General features: G+C 45.5%; 1 protein-coding gene and 1 non-coding gene across 2 annotated transcripts; both read right to left on the bottom strand.

Moving 5' to 3' along the window:
• Window positions 1-240: 240 nt before the first annotated feature.
• LOC121147627 lies at window positions 241-343 on the bottom strand. Its single transcript, XR_005882442.1, has one exon. It is a non-coding gene; the product is annotated as a U6 spliceosomal RNA (small nuclear RNA).
• A 6,718-nt stretch (window positions 344-7,061) lies between these two features.
• Window positions 7,062-23,322, bottom strand: COQ2 (coenzyme Q2, polyprenyltransferase). Its single transcript, XM_040967155.1, has 7 exons — window positions 23,082-23,322; window positions 19,469-19,635; window positions 14,966-15,087; window positions 13,581-13,666; window positions 12,021-12,154; window positions 9,984-10,172; window positions 7,062-8,035 (listed from the first exon to the last, which is right to left on the bottom strand). The coding sequence occupies exons 1-7, from the start codon at window positions 23,320-23,322 to the stop codon at window positions 7,871-7,873; spliced, it is 1,104 nt and encodes a 367-aa protein (XP_040823089.1). The 3' UTR covers window positions 7,062-7,870.
• Window positions 23,323-25,500: the final 2,178 nt, after the last annotated feature.

The raw sequence follows: 25,500 nt of genomic DNA on the forward strand, positions 1-25,500 counted from the left end.
TATCAAGTAGGTTGTTCAACATTCAATTCTGCCAAGTCCAAATTTAAGAGAGGACTTGGGGAGGTGGAAATGGAGGCTCCCATTTGGCAGCAATCAATGTACAGATAACAATGCTGGGAGTCTGGATGAGGTCATTTTCATGTGCAGTTGTTATCATGCCACCATCGTGTAGCTATGATTTTAATCTCCATGTTATATGGAGCAAAACTGAGATGGAGGGGGGCTCTAAATCAGTCATGCAGTGACTGTATGACTGTATAATTTTTGCATATCACCCTTGCGTAGGGGCCCTGCTAATCTCTACATCATTCCAATTTCATATATATGCTGCTGAAATGAGCACAAGATTTAGAATTTCATGATTGAAAACATGCTCATGCATTTATTTTCATCTATTTGAAATGGAAGAGACAGAAAATCTCTTCCACTTACTGGTTCATTCCCTGAATGCCTGCACCAGCCATGGCTGGGCCAAACTGAAACCAAGAGCCTGGAGCACCACTTGTGTTTCCCATGCAGGTGGCGGAGGACTAAACACTTGGACCATCTTCTGCTGCCTCCAAGAGTGCACATTGGGAAGCAGCTGCATCAAAAGCAGAGCAAAAAGGGACTTGAACTAGAACTCTGGCATGTCCAAGCAGTGGTTTAACTCACTCCTCAAACTTCAATTCTTACTCTAATTCTTCTGTGGCAATAATATGATCTGATTAAGAGCAAATTACTTCTCCAGGGTTTAGTTTCTTTATATGCAAAACTAAAGAGCAGTGTGCAGTGATGTTGCATCCAACCTGAGCCTCTCCCCAAGAAGTGCAGCCCAGACAACTCTGCTAAGTAGCAAAGTTTATTGAGGAGGCAGGTAACCAAGCAGTTGGGGTCAGGTCTCCTTTCCTTCAGAGAGTGACTTTGAGGTGAGAGTTAGATGGGTTTTTATAAAGAGTGAGTTATACAGTCATGGGAACCAGGTGAGTTGGACAGCTGCAGGAGGCTGCCATGGGGACAATGGGTGGACAATGGGTAGGCTATAGCAACCACAGGAGGCTGCTGTGGGGACAATGTGTGGGCTTGAGCAGCCACAGGAGGCAGTCATAAGAACAATGAGTGAAAAAAATCATACAATATTGATTCCTGGTACCTAAGGGTGTTAACAGGGCATGTTAGCCTAGTGATCTGGCCCAAAAAGCAGGAAAACTGGTAAAGCATTTTATACAGAAGCATAAAGAGTAGGTTAGTAAATTATGCAGGCCTGAACCAAAGTGACTCCATTTTGTGACCGGATTTTACAGTGATTCCTAAAAGCAAGAGGTGTGGAGGGCGGGCTTCTGGCATCCTTGCCCAGTTGAAGGGTCATCTCTGCTTTCCTTTCACATTTCCATGTCAGGGCATTTTGTACACTGGATTTGCAGGAGTAGGGAGTGAGGGTGGGAGTAGGGAGCTATTACCATTAACTGCTTAACACAAGCTGGAAAAAGTTACTGCACTGCCAGGTCTCCACAACCCTCACCTGTTCCAATAATTCATTCAACCAGTAGCAACCAGTGTCTGCTCGGTTTGCCTATTCCCTGGGCTCTTCACTGACCATTCTGGCCCAATGTTGAGTGGAAGGAAGAAGAGGAAGGGGGTTATTCTCCTTTTATGATAAAAATGTCAGGAGATAAGTGAACATCTGCGTCCCTACTGGCCTGCATATCCATCCTAACTTACTCTCTTACACGCAATGACCAAGGGTTGTGCCACTCCTCGTGTTACCCAAGACCCAGGCTGCCTGTCCCCATCACTACCACCTGCACTTGTGAGTCACAGGAGCTTCCTCTCTGAAACTAGCAGCCAGCGCTAGGCACTTTCCTAGTACTCAGTTTATTACCTTCCACTCCCACTATCTAACATAAAAGGTTTCCTGTTTTGATTCCATGTTGCCAAATTGCTTCCCCAAAGTGGTGACCAAGCCTGTTTTACCACCCAATATCTTCTCCACACTTTCCAACACTTGGGATCACTGAGTCAGGTTCTGGGACACACTTGTTGGGTTGAAGAGCTTAGCCTGGCCTGGCTGCTCTATTTCGGATCTAGCTCCCTGGTAATATGCTTAGGAAAGAAGTAGAGAGTGGCTCAAGTGCTTGGGCCTCTGCACCCATGTGGGAGCCCTGAAGAAGCTCTTGACTCAGGCATGGGCCTCTCCTAGCTGTTCAGTGATCTGTGGAAGGAACAGTAGATGGAAAGTCTTTCTGTCTCTCCCTTTCTCTCTGACTCTTCTGATTCAATAAGGGTATGTGTGTACACAAGTGTACGCCAGTGTAACAGGCAGTTCACCAGACTGAATGTTCTTTGATCGTCTTTTCTGCTATGACCTTGGGCGTTGCAGATGCTTTCCAGCCTGTGGAAAGCTTGCTGCCAGCTCAGTGCTCTGTACCAGATGACTAACTTTCCCTCATCTGCAAGTCTGCAGCAGCTGGTCTGTACCAGGACACAGATGATGGAAAATTGATGCCTGACTGGATAGTATAAGCTAAGGAGAATATCTTCAGAAGGATTTAGCTAATCTTCATGAAGACAGCTCTGCATGAAGCATGAATCTCAAATCCCACTACTGTTAATATGATGCTGATCTTGTCAAATGAGAATATGGGTCCAAGTCTGTCAAATGCCACACCTTGGGGTTGTGATCAACAACATGACTCCAATCTTATTATAAAAATGGCTGTATGCCTACTAGATATCTAAAAGACCAGCAGTCTGTACATCTTTCTTTTTTTAAAAAAAATTATTATTTATTATTTAGTGGAAAGGCAGATTTAGAGAGAAAAGGAGATACAGAGAGAAAGATCTCCCATCCACTGATTTACTCCCCAAGTGTGTATGACGGCCAGAGCTGAGCCAATCCGAAGTCGGGATGCAGGAGCTTCTTCTGGGTCTCCCACATGAGTGCAGGGTCCCAAGGTTTTCCTAGGCCATTGTGCTGCCCACCCTGTGAATATTACTTTTTAGTTACGAGATGGGGCAGGCATTTGGCTTGGTGCTTATGACTCTGGTTAGGATACCCATCAATCAAGGTGCTGGGTTCCAGTCCTGGCTCTGCTTCCAGTCCCGCCTTCTCCCCATGCAGACCCTAGGAGACAAGTGATGTGTTAGCTGCTTAGATGCCTGCCATCCATGGGACTGAGTTCCTGGCTCCCTGCTTGGTTTGGCCCAGCCTTATCTCTTATGAGCATTTGGGGAGTGAACTAGCAAATGAGAGCTGTCTTTTGTTGTGTCTCTCATATACATACATTTTAGAAAGTTTAAAGAAAAACAAACTGTAGGCCACTTTTTGTGTCATGTCCCTGATCAATACCTGAAGATATGCAAAGTGACAGTCTTCATCCTGAAAGTGACATTTTTAATAATTCTGATATTGTGTAATGTGTCTAACTTATTATCCACACTACTAAGGTTTTTTGACATCATTGGTTAAACAGCATTGGTTCCACTGTGACATGGGAATGTGACAATTTTATAATGTGACTAACTGGTAGCCCAAGAGATACCCCAACTTTACTACAGCTTGGCTGGGGTTTTTAAAGTCTTCTTTTTCAGAATAGTAATTCTTTTTCAGATGTAGGCAAGAATTATGGCTTAAGGTAAGACACTGAAATACAAGACTATTTATATATCTTCCTCTAATAGTATTTTCCCTTATTTTGAGGAGAACTTCTGAAAATAATAATATTACTTCTGTTTTTGTGGGGGCTATAGGTTAGCTTCCAGTCTGTTTTAAAAACGCATACCTTAAAAAGTACAACTTATAGTGGAAGATTTAATCTTTGTAAGTTAGCTTAAATTTAAAACCGTCTATTTTCTGTTACAAAGCCATATTATAACAACCTGTGGTATAAGTTTTCCATTCCTTTGGTTTTTAGTACCTATATGTTACATAATTCTGATCGTGTATACATGCCAATATTTCAATATTTTAATTATAGCATCTAATGTTATAAATTTCTTTTTACATATTGATGAAAGGCATTTATGATTTCCAACAGTTACACCTAACACTGTGACAGGCGATTGCAATGCTGGCTTCCTCAATGTACACTATTTGAAGGCTTACAGTGTAAATTTTGAGAAATATTTTTGTGAATTAAGACAAGGTCCATTACCATGAAATCCTTATTTGTGCAAGAGAGACTGAAACATTGTAAACTCAGGAGAAAAATTCTTGCTATCTCCTCCTTGAACATCTGGGTCACGGAGCTGTCAGGGAACTTAGCAAAGCCACCACCTACAACCCAGGGAAGCCACTGAGAGGCTGAGTTTTCCCACCACCACTCTACTACCCAAGGATGGGCCAGACAGAACTGGAGTCATTGTAATTAGTCTACTCATTGCTGCTGCAACAAATTACTACAATTCTAGTGTCTTAGAACAAGTTTATTACCTTCCAGTTCTGGAGATGAGAAGTCCAAAATCAACTTCACTGGGCTGCTGTCATGGTGTCAGCCGGGCTGGTTCTGTGGGCAGGTGGAGCAGAGATCCTGTTCCTTGTCTTTGTTTTCCAGACCACCTGAATTCCTGGGATCATGATGCTTTCCTCCCATCATGCCATTTGCTTGCTTCTATAATAGCTTTCTCTACTTCCACCTTTTACTATGAAGAGCAATGCATCTGTAAGTTCCAGGATGGTGACATGGACCCCTTGGGAAGGTTTTTTGGAGCCTAGCACAGCTGTGAGCCCTGGAAGGCCAGAACTTGTGCTTTGGGACAGAAAGATATGATGAAACTAGAAAAGGGATCCCTTTCTAGTGAGTCAGGTTTACAGAGAACCTGTCCCAGGTCAGGTTCAGTACTAGCACAGCGGGGCTGTCATGACAAAATGCCACAGCCCGAGTGCCTTAAATAACCAATTGCTTCTCTGAGCTCATGGTGTCAAGTAGGTTGTTTCCTCCAAACCCTTTCCACCAGTTTTCTTGCCATGTGTGAACACAGCTTCCTCTCCATGCACACACTAGTGTCTCTAGTGAACCTTGATTTACTTTTTGATGCATCATCTCAGATTGGGGTCCACCCTGAAGTTCTAAGGCCCTGAAGGTTAGGACTTCAACAGAAGACTTTGTGGGGCATCATTCAGCCCTAACATGCCTGGACAGATGGCTGACAACAGCCCGGTTTGGAGGTTTGAAGGGATGAAAGTGGGGCTGAGGGCTCCTAGCTACAGTTAGAGGGGTGAATAACTGCCTGTACCAAAGGCCAAGGCCTTCCTCACTCTGCCAGCTGGCAGGACAGCTGTGATGATGGAGGATGACCTGTGGATGGTGAGGGGACCAGCCCAGAGGAAGGGAAGGGTGGGGCTTGACTTGGGGAAATGGCAAGGTGCGGCCTGATTGGGAAAACCTTTAGACCGGTGGGGCACTGGGCAGATTACTAAGGAAATCAGCAAGAGGAAGTCATATATTGTTGGTTGACCCTACCACACCTTTACCTCCTTCCCCTCCCACTATGTAACTACTGTGGTTTGTTGTTTCATGTTTCTCTCTACAAGCTCACAGCACCTGTCACACAGCAGATAAGGGCAAGGCCATCTCTGGTGGACAAGTTTCCCCTCACAGTTGTGCCCAGGTCACATGATGCCAACGTAAGAGGGAAGGTGGCAGCACTTTCCCCCGACCCTGTGGTTTGGAGGCTGAGATCACCTCCAGGAGTCTTCCTATCTGCATCTTCCCCTTTTATGCAACCTTGTGAGCCTTTCTACTGCGAGAAAAGTGGAGGAATAAAAAGATTGAGACAATTTAAATAAGTCTACACAGCCTTTTGGGAGAATCTGTGAATTTTATGTCCTCTTGTCCTTATTTATGATAACAGGAGCAGGATTTTCATGGGTCCTTCTTTTAACTCCCCACACCCTACAAAAAAGCCTCATCTGATTTACTTGAAAGGCAGTTAGAGTGAGGAGAGAGCCTCCATCTTCTGGCTCGCTCCCCAAGTGGCCATAACGGCCTGAGCTGAGCCAATCCAAAGCCAGCAGCCAGGAGCCTCCTCCACTTCCGTGTTGTGATTGCAGGGTCCCAACCACTTGCAACATCCTCTGCTGCTTTCTTAGGCCACAAGCAGAAAGCTGGATCAGAAGTGCAGCAGCGGGACCCAAACCGGCACTACATGAGGTGTTGGTGCTGGCAAACAGAGGATCCATCAGGTTGGCCCCAAATGACATTTTTAAAAAAGGAAATAAAATTGAAATATACTACATTCCGCCTCCTCCCACTGGGACCAGTGCTAAAGGAATAAGATTTAAAAAAAAAAAAAAAAAAAACACTTAAACATATAGAGTGATATGAAGAGAATGGAAAGGAACATATTCCAATTCTGTCTACCTGGTGCAATATCAGAATTAGAGAAAACCAAAACCAATTCCATCTTCTGAAAAGCGGGGTACAATGTTCCTGCTACTTCTCTCAGACTGACTGCCACAGCAGAGCTAAGCTCCACCAACACCCTACATCTCAACCCTCTCAGCAGTTCAGGCCCTGCTGAACACACAGCCCAGATATTCTGCTTGCTTATTTACCAGCACCCACACTCCTACATGCTCCACTGGTTGCATTACCACTGTTGGCATGATTACATAGCTGAACACTGACTGCTGCCCAGTCTGAACAAGCGCTGTCTCTCCCATATCCTGTCCCTGAGAACTACTTAACCATCAAGCAAAACGCACTGTAAGGTTACACTGCTAAGTTCTGAAGAAAGAACAAGAAATAGCAGGACAGCATGGGCTGTGAAGCTTTACAAGAAAAGCCTCTTGGAGAAGATGACATCTAAGAAAAGCCAAAGTGACCAAAAAATGCAAAGGCCCTGGGGTGGGAAGCTGTCCAGTCAGTCTGAAGAGCAGTGAAGCAGCCAACGCTGTTCTAACAGGTGAGTGCCAACAGCTGTGAGATGAGGTTGATCACGCAGGGCCTAGCAGGTGACCTGGGAGACCTTGCGGGGTGCTGGATAAAGAAGTGACATGAGCTTACGTGAGTTTTAAGAGAATTACTCTGGCTGCTGAAAACATTCTCAGGGAGAGAAATGAAGAAATAGTTCACTCCATATGACACTGTCCTACCAATTATAATTGGATTAAGAAGGAAAAAAATATATAAATTACAATTGTCTAGAGATTTCCCCCAAATAAACGTCAGTTAGCAAAGGCAGGACATATGGGCACCGACAGGAAACATTTTCTTGCTTAAATTCCCATAAGACACAAAATACAGAATGCTCTCCCAAGTCACAGCTTTTGGCAGTAATGGTTATGATAAGGGATGATAAAGCCAAACTTACATAGCAGCTTTTATTTTTCTCTTCAAAAAATAAAAGTTCAGTTTTCTACATTCATTTAGGTGAGATACACATCTATTTTCTTTCTTTCTTTTTTTTTTTTTTTTTAAGATTTATTTATTTTTAGTAGAAAGGCAGAGAGAAGGAGAGACAGAAAGATCTTCTGTCCGCTGGTTTACTCCCTGAGTGGCCGCAACGGCCGGAGCTGAGCCGATCCAAAGCCAGGAGCCAACAGCTTCTTCCAGGTCTCCAACACATGTGCATCTGTTTTCTTCTAAAGTGCTAAAATGCATAACCTGGAACTTTAGTTGAGAATTACACTGGGCAGCAGAAGATACCAACTGAAATACTCAACGTCTGAGAGCCCAAAAAGTCCCCGGTTTCTGTGACACAGGAAGCAGTCTGCTAGCAAACGACTGGGTTCGCAGTGAGGTGACCGAGCTCCTAACTCCATCTTCCGGTTCCTGATTCTTGAAGATAGTTCAGTAGAGTGCTGGTGCAAGTCTCACTGTGGGGCAGCACGACCCAAGAACGTCCTGTAAAAAATCTGCCTTCACATTTTCCAGAGAAGCTTTAGTTGCTAATTTTCTATCCTATCATCTATATTGTTTTTTGTAGCCTGTGTCTTCTTTTCTTTCTGCAAGTTCCCAAGAACAATCCCTAGGAAAAGGATCAGTCCTACTGTCCGGTTGGAGGTAAATTTATCCCAACAGTCCTCAGGTCTGTGGATGTCTAGAGTGTGAATCTGTAAGAGAGGAACACATTGCTGCTTCAGGTCCGGGCGTGGACTTTGGGACATCACAAAGGAGCAGAGTACTACAATGGGGGAAGAAGCATTTTGTTGTACAAGTTTGACCAAGGGGAAACCCCTGATATATACCAAACTGATCTCCAGCCTAGAAACATCTCCCACATCATGATATTCACTAGCAATCACCCAAGCTGTGTCCCTGGGCTCCTTCTCAGCCTATGTACACAGTTCTCTTAATGTGGATGGACCTAACACCCACTTCCCTGCACTCCCCACCCTGCAGCCAGGACTCTCCTCTTCAGAGCAAAGCTCCTTCACTGGCAACAAGTCACATTGGGGCAGAACAACCTTCGGTGTCTGGTGCCCTGGAAGAAACTTCATGCACCTGGCAATGTGACCCCTCCTAGCTCATGAGCAAAATACCTGCAAGCACTGCCGAATCGCTTTCCCTGCCACGTGTACAGAAAGGGAGCCAGGGATCTGGATCTGCTGCTTGTGCCCCAGACTAAACAAACTCCCTTATACACTGTGGGGACATCATGGCCCATCAGGAAAGTCTCCTCCTCCTAGTTTGCATTTCTCTCTGCTCAAGGAGTCATCATTTATTTATGTGGCTATGGACTTAAAATCATCCTGACTTCCTTTCTCTTCCAGTATCAGAAGGCTGTGTCCACTTTAAAATACTGCATTAAGGACCAGACGAAGGAACACAAATGAACTTTAAAGCATAAAGTGGGATCCCAATATTGCTTGTATTTGTGACTGGCCTTAATGTTTGTTTCCTCTGCTGTCTTGATATTAACAGGGGTGGACAACCGGAGCAGCAGGTAAGCCGCTGCTTGGGGTGCCTGCATCCCAAATCAGAGTGCTGGAGTCCCCACTCCAGCTCTGGGTCTAATCTGGGATTCCTGCTAATGACCACTGGCAGGCTGCAGGTGAAGGCTCAGGGGCCCAACCACCCATGTGGCAGATGCAGACAGGTCCTAGCTTTTGGCTGCTGCAGACATTTCGGAAGTAAACTAGTATAAGATCTTCCCCTTTCAAATACATTTTTTAAAAATATCAGCACCTATTCATTCTTCACACCATAGAACAAACTGATGATGACAGCTCTCATGGAGCTGGGTTCCCATCCAATGGGGATTCCAGGAACTTCTAAAGAGGAGCAAAGCCACCAGATCTTGGTTTTTCACCTTCATCCACAAGAAAATAGTGTAGGGGTATGTATCCTGTGGCCCACTCTAGAGAACAGATTTCCCATCCCTCCATGGCTAGGTATTGGCAGGTCCTTCCCATGTTGTGAAGTAATTCGTAATCACAACATAGATCAGATAAATGCAGAATCAGTGACATCTTTTGATGCCATTCAGCAAAAACAACAGTGACATAAAAGTAGGGTCCATTTGTCAGTAATTAATTTGATTCAAATTGGATCGTGTTCATTCATTTCACAAGTCAAAACCGAAGGCTTTTAATGGAGGCTGGTGTGGGCAAGAGGCAGGGTGAGGTGATTTCCTGAAAGAACTGAGTCCCATTGTCTAGGCAGGATTTGGACATTCCACGTCTTAGTTAGCCCTGTTCTCTGTGCCAGTGAGACCCAAGCTGAAGGATGTGTTGTCTGCTAGCCATCACTAGAAACCCAGACTTAAGATAAAAGCTTTACCAATCTGTTTACAGAGTAACTCAACCCACAAGCTGCAGACACTGAACATTTCCCCACACATGTTATCAGAAGCAAATCCATGCAAATTCCAGGGGAGAGCCCAAGTCTGGCTGTCAGAGAGGACAAAGTTGGGCAAAGGGAGGAGGCAATTCCAGGTGGCACAAGCCAAGCAGCTGTTAGTTTTAAGCAGTCCTCTGCCTAACTGGCACAGGGGCATTTTCCTGGAATCATTTTTGTAGGGTGTCCCCAGGAAAATAAGCGGAAAGCAAAAGGTCAAACCTGGTGTGCCAGATGGGCCCCTACGGCGACCACAGCGGCGTAGTAGGGAGCGGTCTGATGGCAGTTCACGCCGGCCAGGCTCAGCGCCCCCAGCATGGCGACTCCGAAGCCACTGAGCCACTGCTTGGTGTTCTCCCGGAAGCGCAGTGCCGTGGACTTCAGGCCAAGCAGAGCATCATCTCGTTTGTCCTAACACCGGAAAACAAGGTTTTTGAGATTTCATTCACGTGGCATAAAACCCACGGGCCGTGTGGAAGCAGCTGCCTGCTGGAGACAGCCAGCTGTGTAACCCTGAGACACAGGGTGGCGCACACCAAGGGGCTGAGCAGATTGCACCCTCCTGCTCTACACTGCACTACACCTGCCAGGACTTTCAATTCTGCTTCTTCTACCTTAGGATGAACACTCAACCCCAGCTCTGCCTTCGGCTCTTCTCTGTCTCACTTCTTGTCCCTTTTAGTTTCAATCTCGCTAAAATCACAGGCACAGACAAATACTCACAGTAAACCTAGCCTAATCCTAACCCCCACTTAACTCCACTTCTAGTCTGATTTAGCTCTTGCCTTGCCCATCACAGTCTCACTTTATACAGAGCTGGACCTTGATGATGCACTACTGCCCAGGCTCCTCCCACCACCTGACTTGTCAACATTTCCGAATCCCATTGTCATGAGTGGATGTGGACATTTGAGGCTGCACACTGAACACCCTACTGACTCCAGATGGACAGCTACCTGCCAGCCAGCCTATCTCTTGGGACTCAAATAAAAACAATGAGTGTGGGATTAGCATCTGTTTTTCCTCTCATATGGCAATCCTTGCATCTCTGCAAACTATCTCTGTTTATGTAAATCACAAAGTGTCAATGGATAATGGCATTTTGCTGAAGAAATTAAACTATGTGGAAGACAGTTATATTAACTCCTGGTTTCAAATCTCACTATGCAAAGGATAAGTATCTCTTCCAAACCAAGTCAAGTTTCACTTTGGCAATTGGATCAGTTACAGTACTGCTTCTCCCTGATACCACAGACATGATTTAAGTGGACAGGTTAGTGGAAGAAAGCAGGTTGTAACTCAGCTGGAAGACATGAGATGTATTCTATTAGCAAATGCTTGGGAATACTAACTGTATTTTGGAAAAAATATTGAGAAAAAATGTTACAATACGCCCCTAAGATTACACAACAAAGCATTACACAACAAAGTGATATTACACAAACGAAAGTGGCAGCTATAATGATGGACGTAGTGATGAGGGTAATCCGGCAATCCTTCACACCGCAGATGTTTATCAAATGGTCACCTTGTGCACTCTGAATACAGAAACACAACTTTTATTTTTGTCAATTATGCTGCCATAAAGTGTGTGTGTAGGGGGGAGGGCACTAATAAATATCAAAGGAAAATTAAGCCCATGACCCAAGAAAAGCAAAACATATCCTAAAATGAAATGTATCAGAAAACACAGTATCAAAAGCTATAAAAATGGTTCACCCTTCAATTACTAGTCCCACTCCCAAAAATGTCCTGGGGAAGTTCATATTCACAAAGTATGCCTAGAAGAGTATTGCTTATTCTTTATAACTGTGAGAACTCTACAATAGCTTACATGGCCAAAACAGACAAATGATGCAATTTTACAAATTATATCAAATCAGTGGATGGCATTATGTAGCCCTAAAATGGTGATGGCAAGGAACTATAAGTGTGGCGAGATGGTCATCACCTCCACCAAGTCAACAAGTGTATGCCACAGTGATGAGAGGCACATGGGAGGACAGAGACGTTCAGTAGATTCTGGAAACTGCCTGGGTCTGTCACCCTCCCACCATGTGACACCAACAGGTCTGTCACCCAACACCATGTGACACCAACACGTCATCACATCTCCAGCACTTCCTCACCTGAGCACGGAAGACAAAAACACACCTTCCTTGTGGGTTGTTTTGGAGACTAAATCAGTATTTTGTTAAGCAGTCCAAAGTGTATAGTAAGTTAGAAATCTGAGTTAAGAAAAAGGGGTCCTTTTCTTACCTGATGGGCATAAATAGTGTCATATATTAAGGTCCACATAACTCCGGAGAAGTACAGAGGCAGGCAGACGGAAGGATCACAGGAGCCCTGCACAGCAGACCAGCCGAGTAGTGCCCCCCAGTTAAAAGTCAGCCCTGAAGTTGGGAAACACAAGAAGGGAGACACTGCAGTGCGACTGAGAGTTCCACAGTGAAGACAGGAGTGCTGGAGTGTGTGAAGGGCCTGCGGTGTTTCAGACTGTTTCTTTAGCGGTTCCAGTCCAGGAAAGAGGGCAGGCTCAGGGAGACTAAGCCACAGCTCAGGCAGCAGGGCTCGCAGGGACAGCCACCAGCACAACACTGGCACCGTGCTGAGTGGCTGCAGGGCAGAATGTAGACCAATGCTCCCAGACCTCGGCTCACCTGTCTGAGCTCCGGCCTGGACATCATGTGCCAGCCAGGCTCAGCGTGCACCAATGCCTCTCCCAGCAATCCTGCTCTCTCCTTTCCTATTTCTACTCTACACCTTGCCATTGTGGTCCTTGGGTACTCATATTTTCCACTGGACAACGACCTCCTGTCATCTCCTTCCCTGTGTTCCTTAAAAGTGGTGGTTGTACATCTGGTATTTTTATTCCCCAAGAATAAAAGTTCAAAGTCAAAGTAGAGTTTCAATAAATATTTGACATAAATACAGCAGTTTCTCATTAGTTTGTAGCTAGGAAATGCTCATGCTTCTTTTCCAAAAATTCCCCAGGTCAGCTGAGGATATATAATCTTCCATCATTTTCCCAATTATGCAAAGAAAGAATATTCAATGAGGGTCTTAGAAGAAAAGCTAAGACTCCACCACAGGTTTCTCACAACAAAGGTTTGTCTATTTACTGGAAAAGTGGTTCAGGGAACTAGAATCAGTCCAGGAATATTCTAGGAACAGACCAGAATAGCTCAGGAGTAGGCAGGCTTGGCAATGGGCTGTGACGTACCCACCTACCCGTTTTCCTCTTTCGCACCTGCACTGCTTCTGGTGGTAAGATACATGCTGAATATCACCTCCACCAAGTGGTGGGATAAAGGGCAAGGACCACCCTTTAGTCATTTACAGCTCCTCATGGGGATGGATGCATGGGAGGCCCACAGTGCTTTGCTGTTGAGTAAGTGCTGCTGAAAGGTGTGCCACCACAGAGCACTCTGGAGGCCCTGTTATGGAGAAGGTGTCTCCTCCCTCAGAGCTGCCTCTGCCATCACACAATTTTAACTCCACTCTGAGACCATCCAGTGCTTCCTACATTACCCCCCAAATCTCCAGGATACCTGTCCCCTTTACCTGACACCTCAATTTTTTTTAACAAGTATGTCAGAAAGTACTGAAGTGTTATGACAATCTTAATAAAAATGCACAATTTCTCAGCTAATAAAAATGGCTCACTGCCCACCTTCAGAAAAGGAAAACACCTGTTCTTGGTTGGAAAACTCTCCTAACTAACTTGACGTCAGCACTTCATCCCTGCCACTGTAATCACACTCCATAAATAAATCTGAGAGTCTCAAAAGGAACACTGAAAAGTTACTTTCAGCTCACCCAAGGCTAACTGAGGCCAGTAGGTAATCCTTTTCATCAGTGGGTAGGTGACGACAAGAAGCAAGGATGCTGCTCCCAGAGCTATACTGCAAACAAGAAAAACCATGAAGATTTAGTCACCATCGGTGAGAAATCGTTCACTACTTTAAGACAGTAACATTTATACTCCTACAGCAATTTAAAAAAATTTATCAACAATGTTTGCTGTGTAAAATTTTCTTCCTAGATGCTCACTTTCTTTATCATGAAGCAGGATTAGAAAAATATTTTGAGTGTTACAGAAAATCAAAGTAACAGCTACCAGCACCACATACAGTACTTCCAGGTTTTAGGCAAATGCCGTGTATTTGCTAACTCACTGTAATCTTTGTAACAGCCCCGAGATGCAGGCAGTTTTATCCTTCTCTCTCTCTTTTTTAAAAATAGATGAGGAAACTGAAGCACCAAGAGATGAAGCAACTTGCCAACAGCCACAGAGTGGATCTGGAGCTGAGTTCCCAACTGAAGGCAATCTGGCTCCAGGATGCCGCCTGTTACTCCCCATCAGCTACAGCCTTCCTAAACTGGGCCAGCAGGAGGGTGTCTGCGGGACTAAGACACCCCAACAGAGAACTCAGAGAGCCCTCCCTACACGGACCCCACGGCGACTAGAAAAGGGAAGCACCTACAAAATGTGACAATCAGAGATATTCTTAAGGTGCCTCTAGGTTCACCTAACTCTAGCCTAGGCGAATGAACCTCCCAAAGGGTTTTCTGCAACTTACTGCTCGGTATCAGGACTAGGCAAGCAAGGACATCTCTAGAAAGTCATACTTATTTGCTGCAGTCCCATCTCTGTTTTCCTCTCCTCACTGAAACATTTTGGGCACACTTATCTGAAGCACAGAGGTTTAATTCTGTCTCAGAGGCACACAGATGAGTCCTCACACTTTTGTCTTTTGCCACTGGACCTGGGGACAGACAGTTTTTCTTGTAAAATGAATAGTCATTTTGACTTTCATCACCTTCAGAGACTACTGTCAACACACACACACACACACACACACACACACACACACACACACACACACACACACAGCCTTGTTCTTCCCCACATGCACATACCTAGGAGACCTCTGCAAGGGCTGTGCCCTGCAGGGAATGCACAAACACTGAAGGTGGCCCTGACTAAGTTAAATGTTAGTGTCTTAATTCCTGTGGCTGAAACCATTTGCCAAGCAGGTTTTACAAGGCATGCTGACTTTCTTACACTTGCTAACTTACAAATGCTCAGCAGTTAGCCATTGAATGATATTGTCATACAGAAATTAGATTTCAATATTTTGCTTTATTTCTACTTTCTCCATTTCGAGGGAGAAATTTTATATACAACACATTTACTATACCTGTAGTAATTTAGACATAGAAGAACACCCAGTGCCAAGCTCAGCTGTCCCCCGAGGAAAACAAAGGACTGGAAAGTTGAAATGTCTCCAGCGGCTATGGGGCGATTTGCTGTTCTTGTAACCTTAACACAGAAAGCAGACACCTTAGCCTCATGGAACAGCTTAATCTTGGTCTCAACATTCAATCAAGGCTGATCCATAGTAGGCATTAAGGCAGAAACACGAATAATGAATAAAATCAACATGTGAAGTACTGCCAAGAATCAAAACTGCATATTTAGAATAGCTTTGAAAAGAACAAAATTTCTACCTCTTAATTCTTTCTTGGAATTTCCCATTGCCCATCATCAAATAAATAAAACAAAACCTTCCTTATCTAGCTTTGTAACAGCTCCGCTTACCAAGCATGTGCTCAACTTTGAAAGTGCAATAATGGGAATTTCCGGAGGGAGGAAATTGCAGTGGTGTTGGGTAGGCACATGAATGCTCTGGGCATGGCCAAGCACTACCATCAGAAACCAGATGTGAGGAGAGAAGGAGGGAGGTTGGAAAGATTCCTTATGGGTGAATCTGTAATATTATATCAGTTGCACACAAATGCAAAGGGCAAATTACTGTAAGAATGAGGATTAAAGAGGCTGTGGATATGATTCTGCTAAATTCAACCACAAATAAGGAACTTAAGCAACACTATCAACACTGCAGGATCTGGGGTAAAAGCCTAGTATTTGAATCTCATTCTGCCACTTAGCGGCTGTGTGAATTTTGGCAAATTACTTAACCTCTCTTGGCTCTAGGTAGTTACCCATTGGAAGATAAACAAGAAGGAGAGGTACTAATAGCACTTATTAAAGGATTAAATGCATGGGCTGAGGCATGCAAGTCTGCAATGTTGGCATTAATTTAATATGTTTCTGTATGATCTATAAGAATTGTTGGTAAGCCATAACCTGTGGGTCAAATCCACAGACTACTGTTTGTTTTTATTTATTACAATATTCTTAATCTAATGCTTATCCCATATCACATGAACAAATTACCTGAATGAATATGTGGTAAGCATTGTAACTTGGCTAAGATTTTAAAATGCATCTTGTAAAAGAAATGAACCTGACACTCTGAAATTCAAGTTAGCAAAACTACTTCATCTGCTTTAAAACATTCATCTAGTGCCTTATTCTGTGTCAGTTAAAAAAAAAAAAAAGGCTCTTCTAATCAGAGAAAAGAGGCGAGGCATGAGAAAGATGCAAGACATTCAAGTACATATTTTTTATCCAAGGGAGGAAAAAAAATCACTGTCTCACTCCCCAAACGGCAGCCATGGCAAAGCTGAGCCAGTATGAAGCCAGGAGCCAGGAGACTTTTTCATGTATCCCACACAGGTGCAAAGGCCCAAGGATTTGAGCCATCCTCTGCTGCTTTCCCAGATCATAAGCAGGGAGCAGCTGGCGCATGAACTAGCACTCAGCATATGGGATGCTGACACCATAGGTGGAGGATTAGCGTACTGTGCCACTGCACCAGCCCTGGATATATTACTTTTTTTTTAATTGAAGTTTTCCCTTTTGAGGATAGTAACACGTTTATATGCAGCTCTAGCATTCCAGACCACAATGGGGTAGGCTTTGTAAGCAAATGAGAGAGAAGCTCCAAGGCTCCAAGCTTCAAGAAATGACAGGGAGAGGGTGACACTGAGTGCCCAGGGCACACTGCATATCCACTAAAAATCCCACTGTCCTAAGTACAGACACAATTATTAAGTGAGAAACAGAACTAATTTTCTGAATGTTGAAGGAAATGGAAATGCTAACTATCCTGTTTTGATAAGCACACAGTGAATACATGTGTTGTATTATCACGCCACATTCCACAAATATGTATGATTAAAACAATCAGTACTGCCTTTCCAATAAAAAATAAACAAATCCTAAAGAAAAAGAAGAAGGTGGCATGATGGCACAGTGGCTAAATCCTCCTCTTGCAGATGTTAAGATCCCATATAGGTGCTGGTTCATGTCACTCTTCCCATCCATTGCTTGTGGCCTGGGAAAGCAGTCAAGGATGGCCCAAAGCCTTGACCCTGCACCCACATGGGAGACCTAGAAAAGGTTCCTGGCTTCAGATCAGCTCAGCTCCTGCTGCTGAGACCACTTGTGGAGTGAACATCGTTGACTGCCACATGCCAGCCAACATAAAAGCTATGGCTTGGGGCCTGTCTGGTAAGGTTAGATCCCAGTACCTGAGTGTCAGAACAGGGGATTGGTCACATTAGGCAGGGTCATGACACTAACCAGCACACGAGAGAATCAGGTCTGGGGATAGATTCTGCAGGGCAATAGGTGGGCACAACCCTATGGAAATACAAGTCACACTGGTTAGCTTAAGAGTTGGGGTGGGGATGGTGTGAGCTAGGGGAAACCATGGAACCCATCAACACTCACAGGTGCTGGGACTGAAAACAGGCTGGACAGATCCAAGCTGCTGCACCCACACGTGCATCCTAAAACAGGGTGTGAAGCAGGCTGGACCGCAATGTCCTCCAGCTCATACAAAAGACAAGATGGAGTGGCAGGCTATGCCGGGCAAGGGCCTAACACCTGCTGGAGCATGTGAGATCTGGGGAGGGGAGTGGGCCAATGGGGGAACCTGGGAAACTCCCCTGTTGGGGTCATAGCTCCCACTGATGATTACGTGTTCCAGGCCTGGGTGTTGGGCAGCCTGGGCAGGGTAACTCCACCTGTTGGCTAATGTGTGGGGTAGTTTTAGAGGGGGCTGACCAGGCAGGGCCTAGCCAAACTTACTTCGCCAGCAAGAGCAGAAACCAGGCTGGAGCACAGGTCAAGCTCAGCTAGGCTGTCACACCTACCAGGTTGCATGAGCCTGGGATGGGAGCAGACAGAGCAGGACCAGGTTCCAGCACCTACCAGCAAGTAGTGGGACTTGGGGTAGGCTGGGTCAGGCCAGGCTACAGCATCCAAAGGCAAGGGTCATGACAGGTGAGGGACTAGGCCAAGCTGGGTCAGAACAACCACTGCCATGTGCAAGATCTATAGCTGGGAACAGACCTGGTTAGAGAGCTAAGGGGATGCCCTGGCTGGGTTGTGGTTCACACTGGTAAGCACGGGCTGGAATGGGAGCTGTGTTCTGATCTGGACATGGCTACAGTGTACCTTTGCACAAGTGTGGACTGGGGCTGAGTGCCCCACACTGGGCTAGACCCCAGCACTTGCTGGTGCTTGTGAGAACCAGGGTAGGCATAAGACGGACTAGGCTAGATTTTTACCCCTGCTGGGTTTGGATCAGGCTAGACTGGGCTATAACACCCAACAATAATAATTAGAATGGGTTGAAGGCCAGTTAGGAAAGGCCATTGTTCATGCTAGGTCAAGAGGTGGACTGAATAGGGCTGGCCCATGGACCCACCAATGTGTGTGAGATCTGGCATTGGGAGAGGTTCTGTTGGAGGAGCCTGGGAAACTTCTCTGTCAGGACACAGACCATGCAGGTAAGTGCAAGAACCATGATAGGGATCAGCCCAGACTAGGCCAGGGAACAGTACCCATCGTATACATATGGCATAGGTTGGGGGCAAACCAGGCTGAACCAGTTCATATCACCCACTGGGGAATCTGAGCAACAGAACAGAGTGTGAGTTGGGCCGGGTTTGGTCACAGCACACACCAGTACACATGAGGGCTTTGACTGGGTGTGGCTGGGCTGAGCTAGGCTGTAGCCCCCACCAACCTGAGCTGGAATTGTGGGTGGGCTGGGTCAGTCTAGGCCACAGCACCCACTAGCAAAAGCTGAGGTGAGGCAGGCCATGCCAGACTGAGCTACGGCACCCTACCAGCACATACAAAACCTGTGGCGGGCGGGGGGGTGGCAGAGCTGGTAGGGGGATGTGGAGTGCTCCCCTGCTGGATCACTACTCCCATTGGAGAACATGAGTTAAATGGGGGCAAACCAGACCCAGCAGAGCTACAACACCTGCTGGCCTCATATGAACTGGACCAGGAAAAACCAGGCTTGGTAGACTGTTCCTACTGATGCAATCATAACTCGGAGTGGGTGAGGGTTGGTTGGGCTCTGCTGCAGCATCAGCTAACAGATGCTGCCATGGGGGCTAATTCTGTCAAGTCGAACTGCAGAACCATTTAGAGAATGCATGATTTGGGAGTAGGAATGGGTCCAAGACTTCAAGGGTTCAGGACAGATTTTCCACTTTCACACCTGTAGGCTCTATGACCTTTGATATTGCACATTCTCACTTCACTTGGTAAAAGAAGTGCAGCCTTTGTACCCCTGTGGCCACTCCTGTGCTGTGAAAGGCAGGACACTGCATGAGCAACACCAGCTGTGCAACCAGCACCAACAACTCCTGCACTAGAATCCCATGAGGATATTCAGCCATCTTATTGCCTGGTATGAGATTAAAAAGTGATGCCCCCATGTATTCTGCAGAGCTGGGAAAAGGTTCTCTGTTCCTTTCCAGGACAAAATTACCTTTTTATCGTAGTCCTGGTCCCACATGTCATTTATGGTACAGCCTGCTCCACGCATCAGAACAGCTCCAGCGCCAAAGAGGGATAATAGGTACCAATCTGGAAAACAACCTGGTTCTGCTGCCAGACCAATGCTCCATGTGCACGGCAGATACAGCAACCAGGTGCCTGAGCAGAAACAGGGAGACCAAAGGAAAGCACAACTGAATTGGTTTACTGTTACCATTTGTCTCAACACCAGAACTCAAAAAAGTAGGCACCAGTATTAGCAGAGTCAAAAACACACGCTAAAACTGAACTATCTTCCTAACATGCAAAGGGATCAATAGTCCAATCACATACACAATAAAAGTTCACAGAAAAAATACCAATGACTCAATACATATGAAGAGACACACTTTGAGAAACACAGTTGAAAATAACACTGATACCGCAGTTTCTTAAGATTTTCCCATAAACTAGATCTGCTAAAAGCAAAGAGATTGGCAGATAAGAACTTAACAAGTAAGTCTACTTTGTAAGGAGTGACCTGAACAGTGACCCTGAGACCAACTCCACCATCCTGGAATCAGTGTCAGGGCTCTTGAATGTCTTGAATACCCGTTTATCCAGAATGATCACAAATCCCCTAGGTCTTGGCCCCCTCAAGGCCCATTTATCTAAGCAAGTTTAGGGACCTTCAGGTTTAAGCTGTGCACACCACCAATGCCTGAGGCATTTATCACTGGTGTCCACTTACAACTGCATCTGCCAATCCTTGACCTTGCATCCCCCATACCCACCTCAAGGCTATTAAGATGTCCCTACCCTTTGTTCTCGCTCTCCTCCTTGTGCTATCTCTCTCTACTTTGCTCTTCTGTCTCTCTCTCTCTCTGCTCCATTGCTACTTCCCCCACTGAAATAAAGACCATCTTGAGTGACTTACTGCGTCTGGCTTTTGGGTTTGTGGCAATAAAAGCAAACATAATTTCCAAAGAAAATTTTCCAACTCATGTTTGGAAATGGTGCTTATTAGAAAAATTCTGGGGTTTCTTTACCATCTAGAGATCAAAGAAAAAAGAGGTTCAGGGCCAAAGAAAGATTATCTTCAACATCAACAAAAGTCACAGACGACTGTGAATAAGCCTCATGAAGTGCAAACTTTATTCACTGCAAGTCTTTATCACAGATTCTGTCAGTTCTGTGCTAACTGGGAATATGCTGCTGACCAATGGACAGACGGAGCTGGCTTCTACCTTCCTGCAGCTTACAAGCAAGACATGCCATTAATGCAGCAATAACCAGGAAGGACCAACTCCCCAATAGGGTAGGCATGCAGTCCTACCAAGGTCTGTTAACTGGAAGAGGGTGAAAGTCATCAAGGCTTTCCAAGGAGGGCTAAGCACATGTCAGAAAAGCAAGAGGCCTGGGGCTTTCATTTTGAGAAATGACCAGTCCCACCCCCAAGTAAGGGTCCTGGACAGACTCCAAGTCAGTGAGTGCCACCTGAAGCCCAACAAGAAGAGTTGACATTGATTTACTGTACACTTAGGGCAGACCAGGCCACGTTCCAAACGCTCTAGGTTAGTGTGCACAAATTCATTAAGACCTGAATAGCATGCTTATAAAGCAGATACTATCAACAATTCTTTCTTATAGATAAAGAGGTTACTTAATACCTATTAGGCTTAACTACTTCCTTGACCCTGGAGCTACCAGTTCCAGCACACAGCGAGGCGATCCTGTCTTTCTAGGCTAGGAAACAAAGATCATGTCTGCATTCTTGTCCTGTGCAATTAGAACTGAAGGTTCCATTAAAAAAAAGAAAGAAATCCCAGTGAGAAAGAGGTGTAACCACAGTGTTTGGCTCAAGTCTGTAAAAGTACTGCTCTTATTTGCTAATAGCTACAGAGCTCCCACACAGATGCAGAGGTCTCCTACACAGCAGATGCTGAAGAACAACCCCAGGCAAAATGGCATGAGGAGAGAGAAGTTGATTCTGGTGCCAAAAATATCAAACATCAAATGCATACACGTAACCTAAGGTTTCTAATGTCTCAATTTCAATCGTAAAGGAGGGAAACCAACACCTATTCCCATTGTTCTGATGGTACTCTCAGTGAGGGCTACGATGATGACACAGCTCCTACTGTGCGCCAGAGGCTTTAATGGGACACTCTGAATTCACACCACAGTCCCATTTGACAAAGATGGAAACTGAAGTACAGAGGCACTAACTTGCCTAAGGCCACACGGCTATAAAGTGGCCAGGGTGGATAACTCTATCCAGGCCCTAAGTCCAGGGTAGCACTTCCTATACCTGAATCTCTATCTCCACCGACGTTCTTTCGCCCCTTCTGATTTCTCATAACATTTCTTTTTCTGACTTCCCTCAGACTGCTTCCTTATGCTTCTTCTAGGTAGAAAGATGAAAAACCATGTGTCTGGCCTCTTGGTAGTGCCTGGGTTCAACTTCCAGCTCTGGTTTCTGATTCCAGCTTCCTGCAAATGTCAAACTTGGGGAGACAGCAATGTTGACTCAAGTATCTGAGGTCACTGCCACCCACGTGGGAGAGCTAGCCTGACGTTCTAGCATCTAAGGAGTGAAAATGTACAATGAGAGCTTTCTTTTCCAAAAAAAAAAAAGCAAACGTATGATGCAGAGGTGGCATGGAGAAGAGAGCCAGGTCAGAGAAAGAAATGAGTATTGTAGAAAAGGAAGAACTCTGGGAAATGAACTAAAATGAGTGAGTTCAGAGAGGTGACAGGCAGAGAAAGAGTTGTGGCAATTGGGTTGTGATTCATTCACCAGCTAGATTACGGTTATGACAATTCAATTGCCCAGGGAGGTAGTCAAAGAATTAGGCTTGCAATTTTGTGGAAAGAGCGCCACCTGCTGCAGTTTCCTGGGTTCAAGGTCGCTGAATGAACCCTCTGAAACAAGCAATGCTTTCTCAAAGAAACCTCCTAACCTTAGTATGAAGGTAACAAGACATAAAGATGAGACAATGAATATAAAACTGTCCCCACAAAAGACTGAAATAAATATCAAATTTTGAATTCTACTGCTGTCAGTTGCTGAATGTGGTAGGGTCCCCAAAATATGTTGAAAGAATTCTAACACACTATTGTTCTCTGAAAAACCCTGCAGTCATCATCTTACACAGGCTGGTATTTTTAACCAACCAAATAGCTTCAGACACAACTTGCTCCAATACCTGCTTCTGAAGTGACACCGGCTAACACTGAGCAATTATTATCCATGGCAAGCATTATTCTAAACACTTCACATGAATGGATTTTCATGACCCCCTTACAAAGGCCTGCTTTAACAGTATTTCCGTTTTACACACCACAAACGAAGGACCAGAGAGGTAAAGTAATTTAACTAAGGGATCTCCTACGAGTGACTCCAGGAACTGACTGCAAGAACCTGCCGCCTTCTGTCGCATGGCGAGATGCCCCTGCAATTGTCGCGGGAAGCTGATGCTTGCTGGATGACTCTTCCCAAAAGGCAGTTCTGCGATGCAAACCCCAAGTATGGAAATTACAGGCGCTGAACCTGCTGCGCCCTCACCAGCCACATCCCTGCAGGTGACACACAAGACCTTGGGACTTAGCATCCCAGCACTCACCGATGGGCTTGTCCAACCGCATGAGGCGCAGGTACGGCTGCAGAGGGCGGGGCGCCAAGTTCACCACCGCCGAGGCCGACAGGCTGAGGGGGCGCCCACCGGCCTCGGGCCGGGCTGCCGGCTGCCGGTCTGTAGCGCGGGGCGCCAGGGCCAGTGGGCGGCCGCAGGAGAAGCCCCGCAGCCATCCCCGCGGCCCGGCCAGCACACCCCGCGCCAGCCCCGCGCCCCGCCAGCCCAGCATGGCGCTCCAGAGGGCGCGGCCCCCACCCGTCACCTTGCGGTGACGTCATCGCCCAGCGTCGCCTTGCGCGCGGGCATGCGCAGTGGCGTCAGTGGCGGGGGTGGGGCCAAACCTAGGTATGGGCAGAATTACTTGTCTAATAATCATTGTTGGCCGCGCTGGGCTCAGGCCCTTTGCCCTTGTAATGCCATCGAACTCCTTCCCCGAGGGAACCCCGGCAAGTCACCAGAACGCGTTTCAGTGTATGTATGTGTTCTGCGACATCTTAATGTCTTCCAAATACTTCCCCAGTTACCTGCCCGGCCGCGTCGGGTGTAAGCAGGCAGAGGGCGCCCTCGTCTGTCCCAAACCTCAAAAGGATGGAGGATCAGTTTGGGCTCAAATCCACCTACTTGACATTGACCGTATTCTACTTTTCCAAATGTTGCCTTCTCACTGTTTCTACAACCCTTGTCCCGGAGGTAGCAGGGGCGTGGAGTGCCAAATTCAGGAGGCTCTTCTATGCCTGGAAGCTATCTATTTCCATGGCCTGTTAGCTTGCCTTAAGTCTCCACCTGTTGGTCTAAAATGCAGGCGGCATTATGAAGCCTTCCACGTTAGAGACAAAGATAATAAAGCTATTTTTTTTAACAAGGCTTGAAGTATACTATATTCAAATGTAGTAATTATATGTTATAAATAAATCCTGTTGGAAGATGTTGGCATTTGTTTTTAGAATCAGTATCGCTCGCAGTTTTTATTTATTTACAGATAAGGACTGTCCATAAATTTGAACACAGACAGGAGCCCAACTGGCATACAAAAGGAGGTATCAACATTTATTGTGCTCATACTTGGGGCGGTTCTCCTTTTGTGCTGAGTAAGTCCATGCTTTCTTAGATAGGTGGCCACTGCCCATTCCAGTCCTAGACAGAGTCTTAGGATCCGGCATATAGTAGTGGTTTTGAGTCTGGCTGGATTTACTTTGTTCGGCACAGCGGCAAAGGGAGAACACTCGTGCATGGCGCATGTCTGGAGAAAACGACATGCCAGCTTCCATGACGCCTGCCTCAGTGGGGTCACACAGGACAGAAGTGAATTCCTCCAGCTACGAGGGCATAATTTCACTAGTAGGGCAGCTCATCAGTGACTCAGGGACCAGATTGGAGCTTTTTGTTTGTTTTGTCTTTGTTTTTATATTTTGAATCAGTTGTTGGCCACATAAACATTCTTTGTGTGGCATATACCACAGTTCCAGGTTCCCGGAAGGAAAGAAGGTGCTCACCATTCACCAAATTGTTTGTAAAAACAGTTTAGGTGGTACACTTAAATAGCAGATGTCAAATTTGCAACAGTTACTAAAGGACTCCACTATTGTAATAATATGGGAGGGGATGGGAGAGAAAGAGGGAGGAAGGGAAGGAGGAGGGAGGAATCCCTACAGTTACAAAACTGCATCATTAAAAATAGTAACTTTTTAAAAAATGAGACAAAAAAGAAAAACAGCTCAGACATGGGAATCTAATTTTATCAGTTCCAGGAATGGTAAGAACTCTATCAAAATGTAAGTACCTGAATGCCAGCCAAGCACCAATTTTGCAAGCAGACTTTCCAAGGACAGCAGCCTCAAGCTTGTTGTGTTCATTCTTTTATGGTAACATTGTACACAAACACAGTGTTACCTACAATGTAACACAGATGCAAAGCACAGTGCAAGTGTTACTGTCCTCCCTTACAGCATCCACTTTACAGATAAATCTTCCTGACCTTTGTCAACTTGAGGCTGTCATGGTCATAGGGGGGTGGTCCTTGACACCCCTCAAAATTAACTCACAATTGCAGAGTAGGACCTAGAAGCATAGCAATTTTAGTCTTAATAGGAACTCTAATGTAAATTGTGTAAATTCTGTTCTCCCATCCTTAAAGTACCAAAAAGATTGACAGATGAACTCGCCTCAATCTAAAGTAGTTCTTGTACTAGCACTCCACAGGTGAGACTAATCATCAGCTTGCTTATTGCAGTTGTTTCTGCAACTCAACTCTGTTAGAAGTTGTAAAGAAATGATCTTATTTTAAGGCCAGATCAACTGGAACTGAAGAATGAAAACTCAGAACCTGCCACTCTTCTGCTGGCAAAAGAGATAAACTTCAGGAGGTGGCTATCTAGCTGTTAAACACCTGCAGCCCAAGTTTGAGTGC

The sequence above is a fragment of the Ochotona curzoniae genome, unplaced genomic scaffold, assembly GCF_017591425.1.
Source record: "Ochotona curzoniae isolate NIBS_2020 unplaced genomic scaffold, NIBS_Ocur_1.0 scaffold_4506, whole genome shotgun sequence".
Classification (NCBI taxonomy): Eukaryota; Metazoa; Chordata; class Mammalia; order Lagomorpha; family Ochotonidae; genus Ochotona; species Ochotona curzoniae.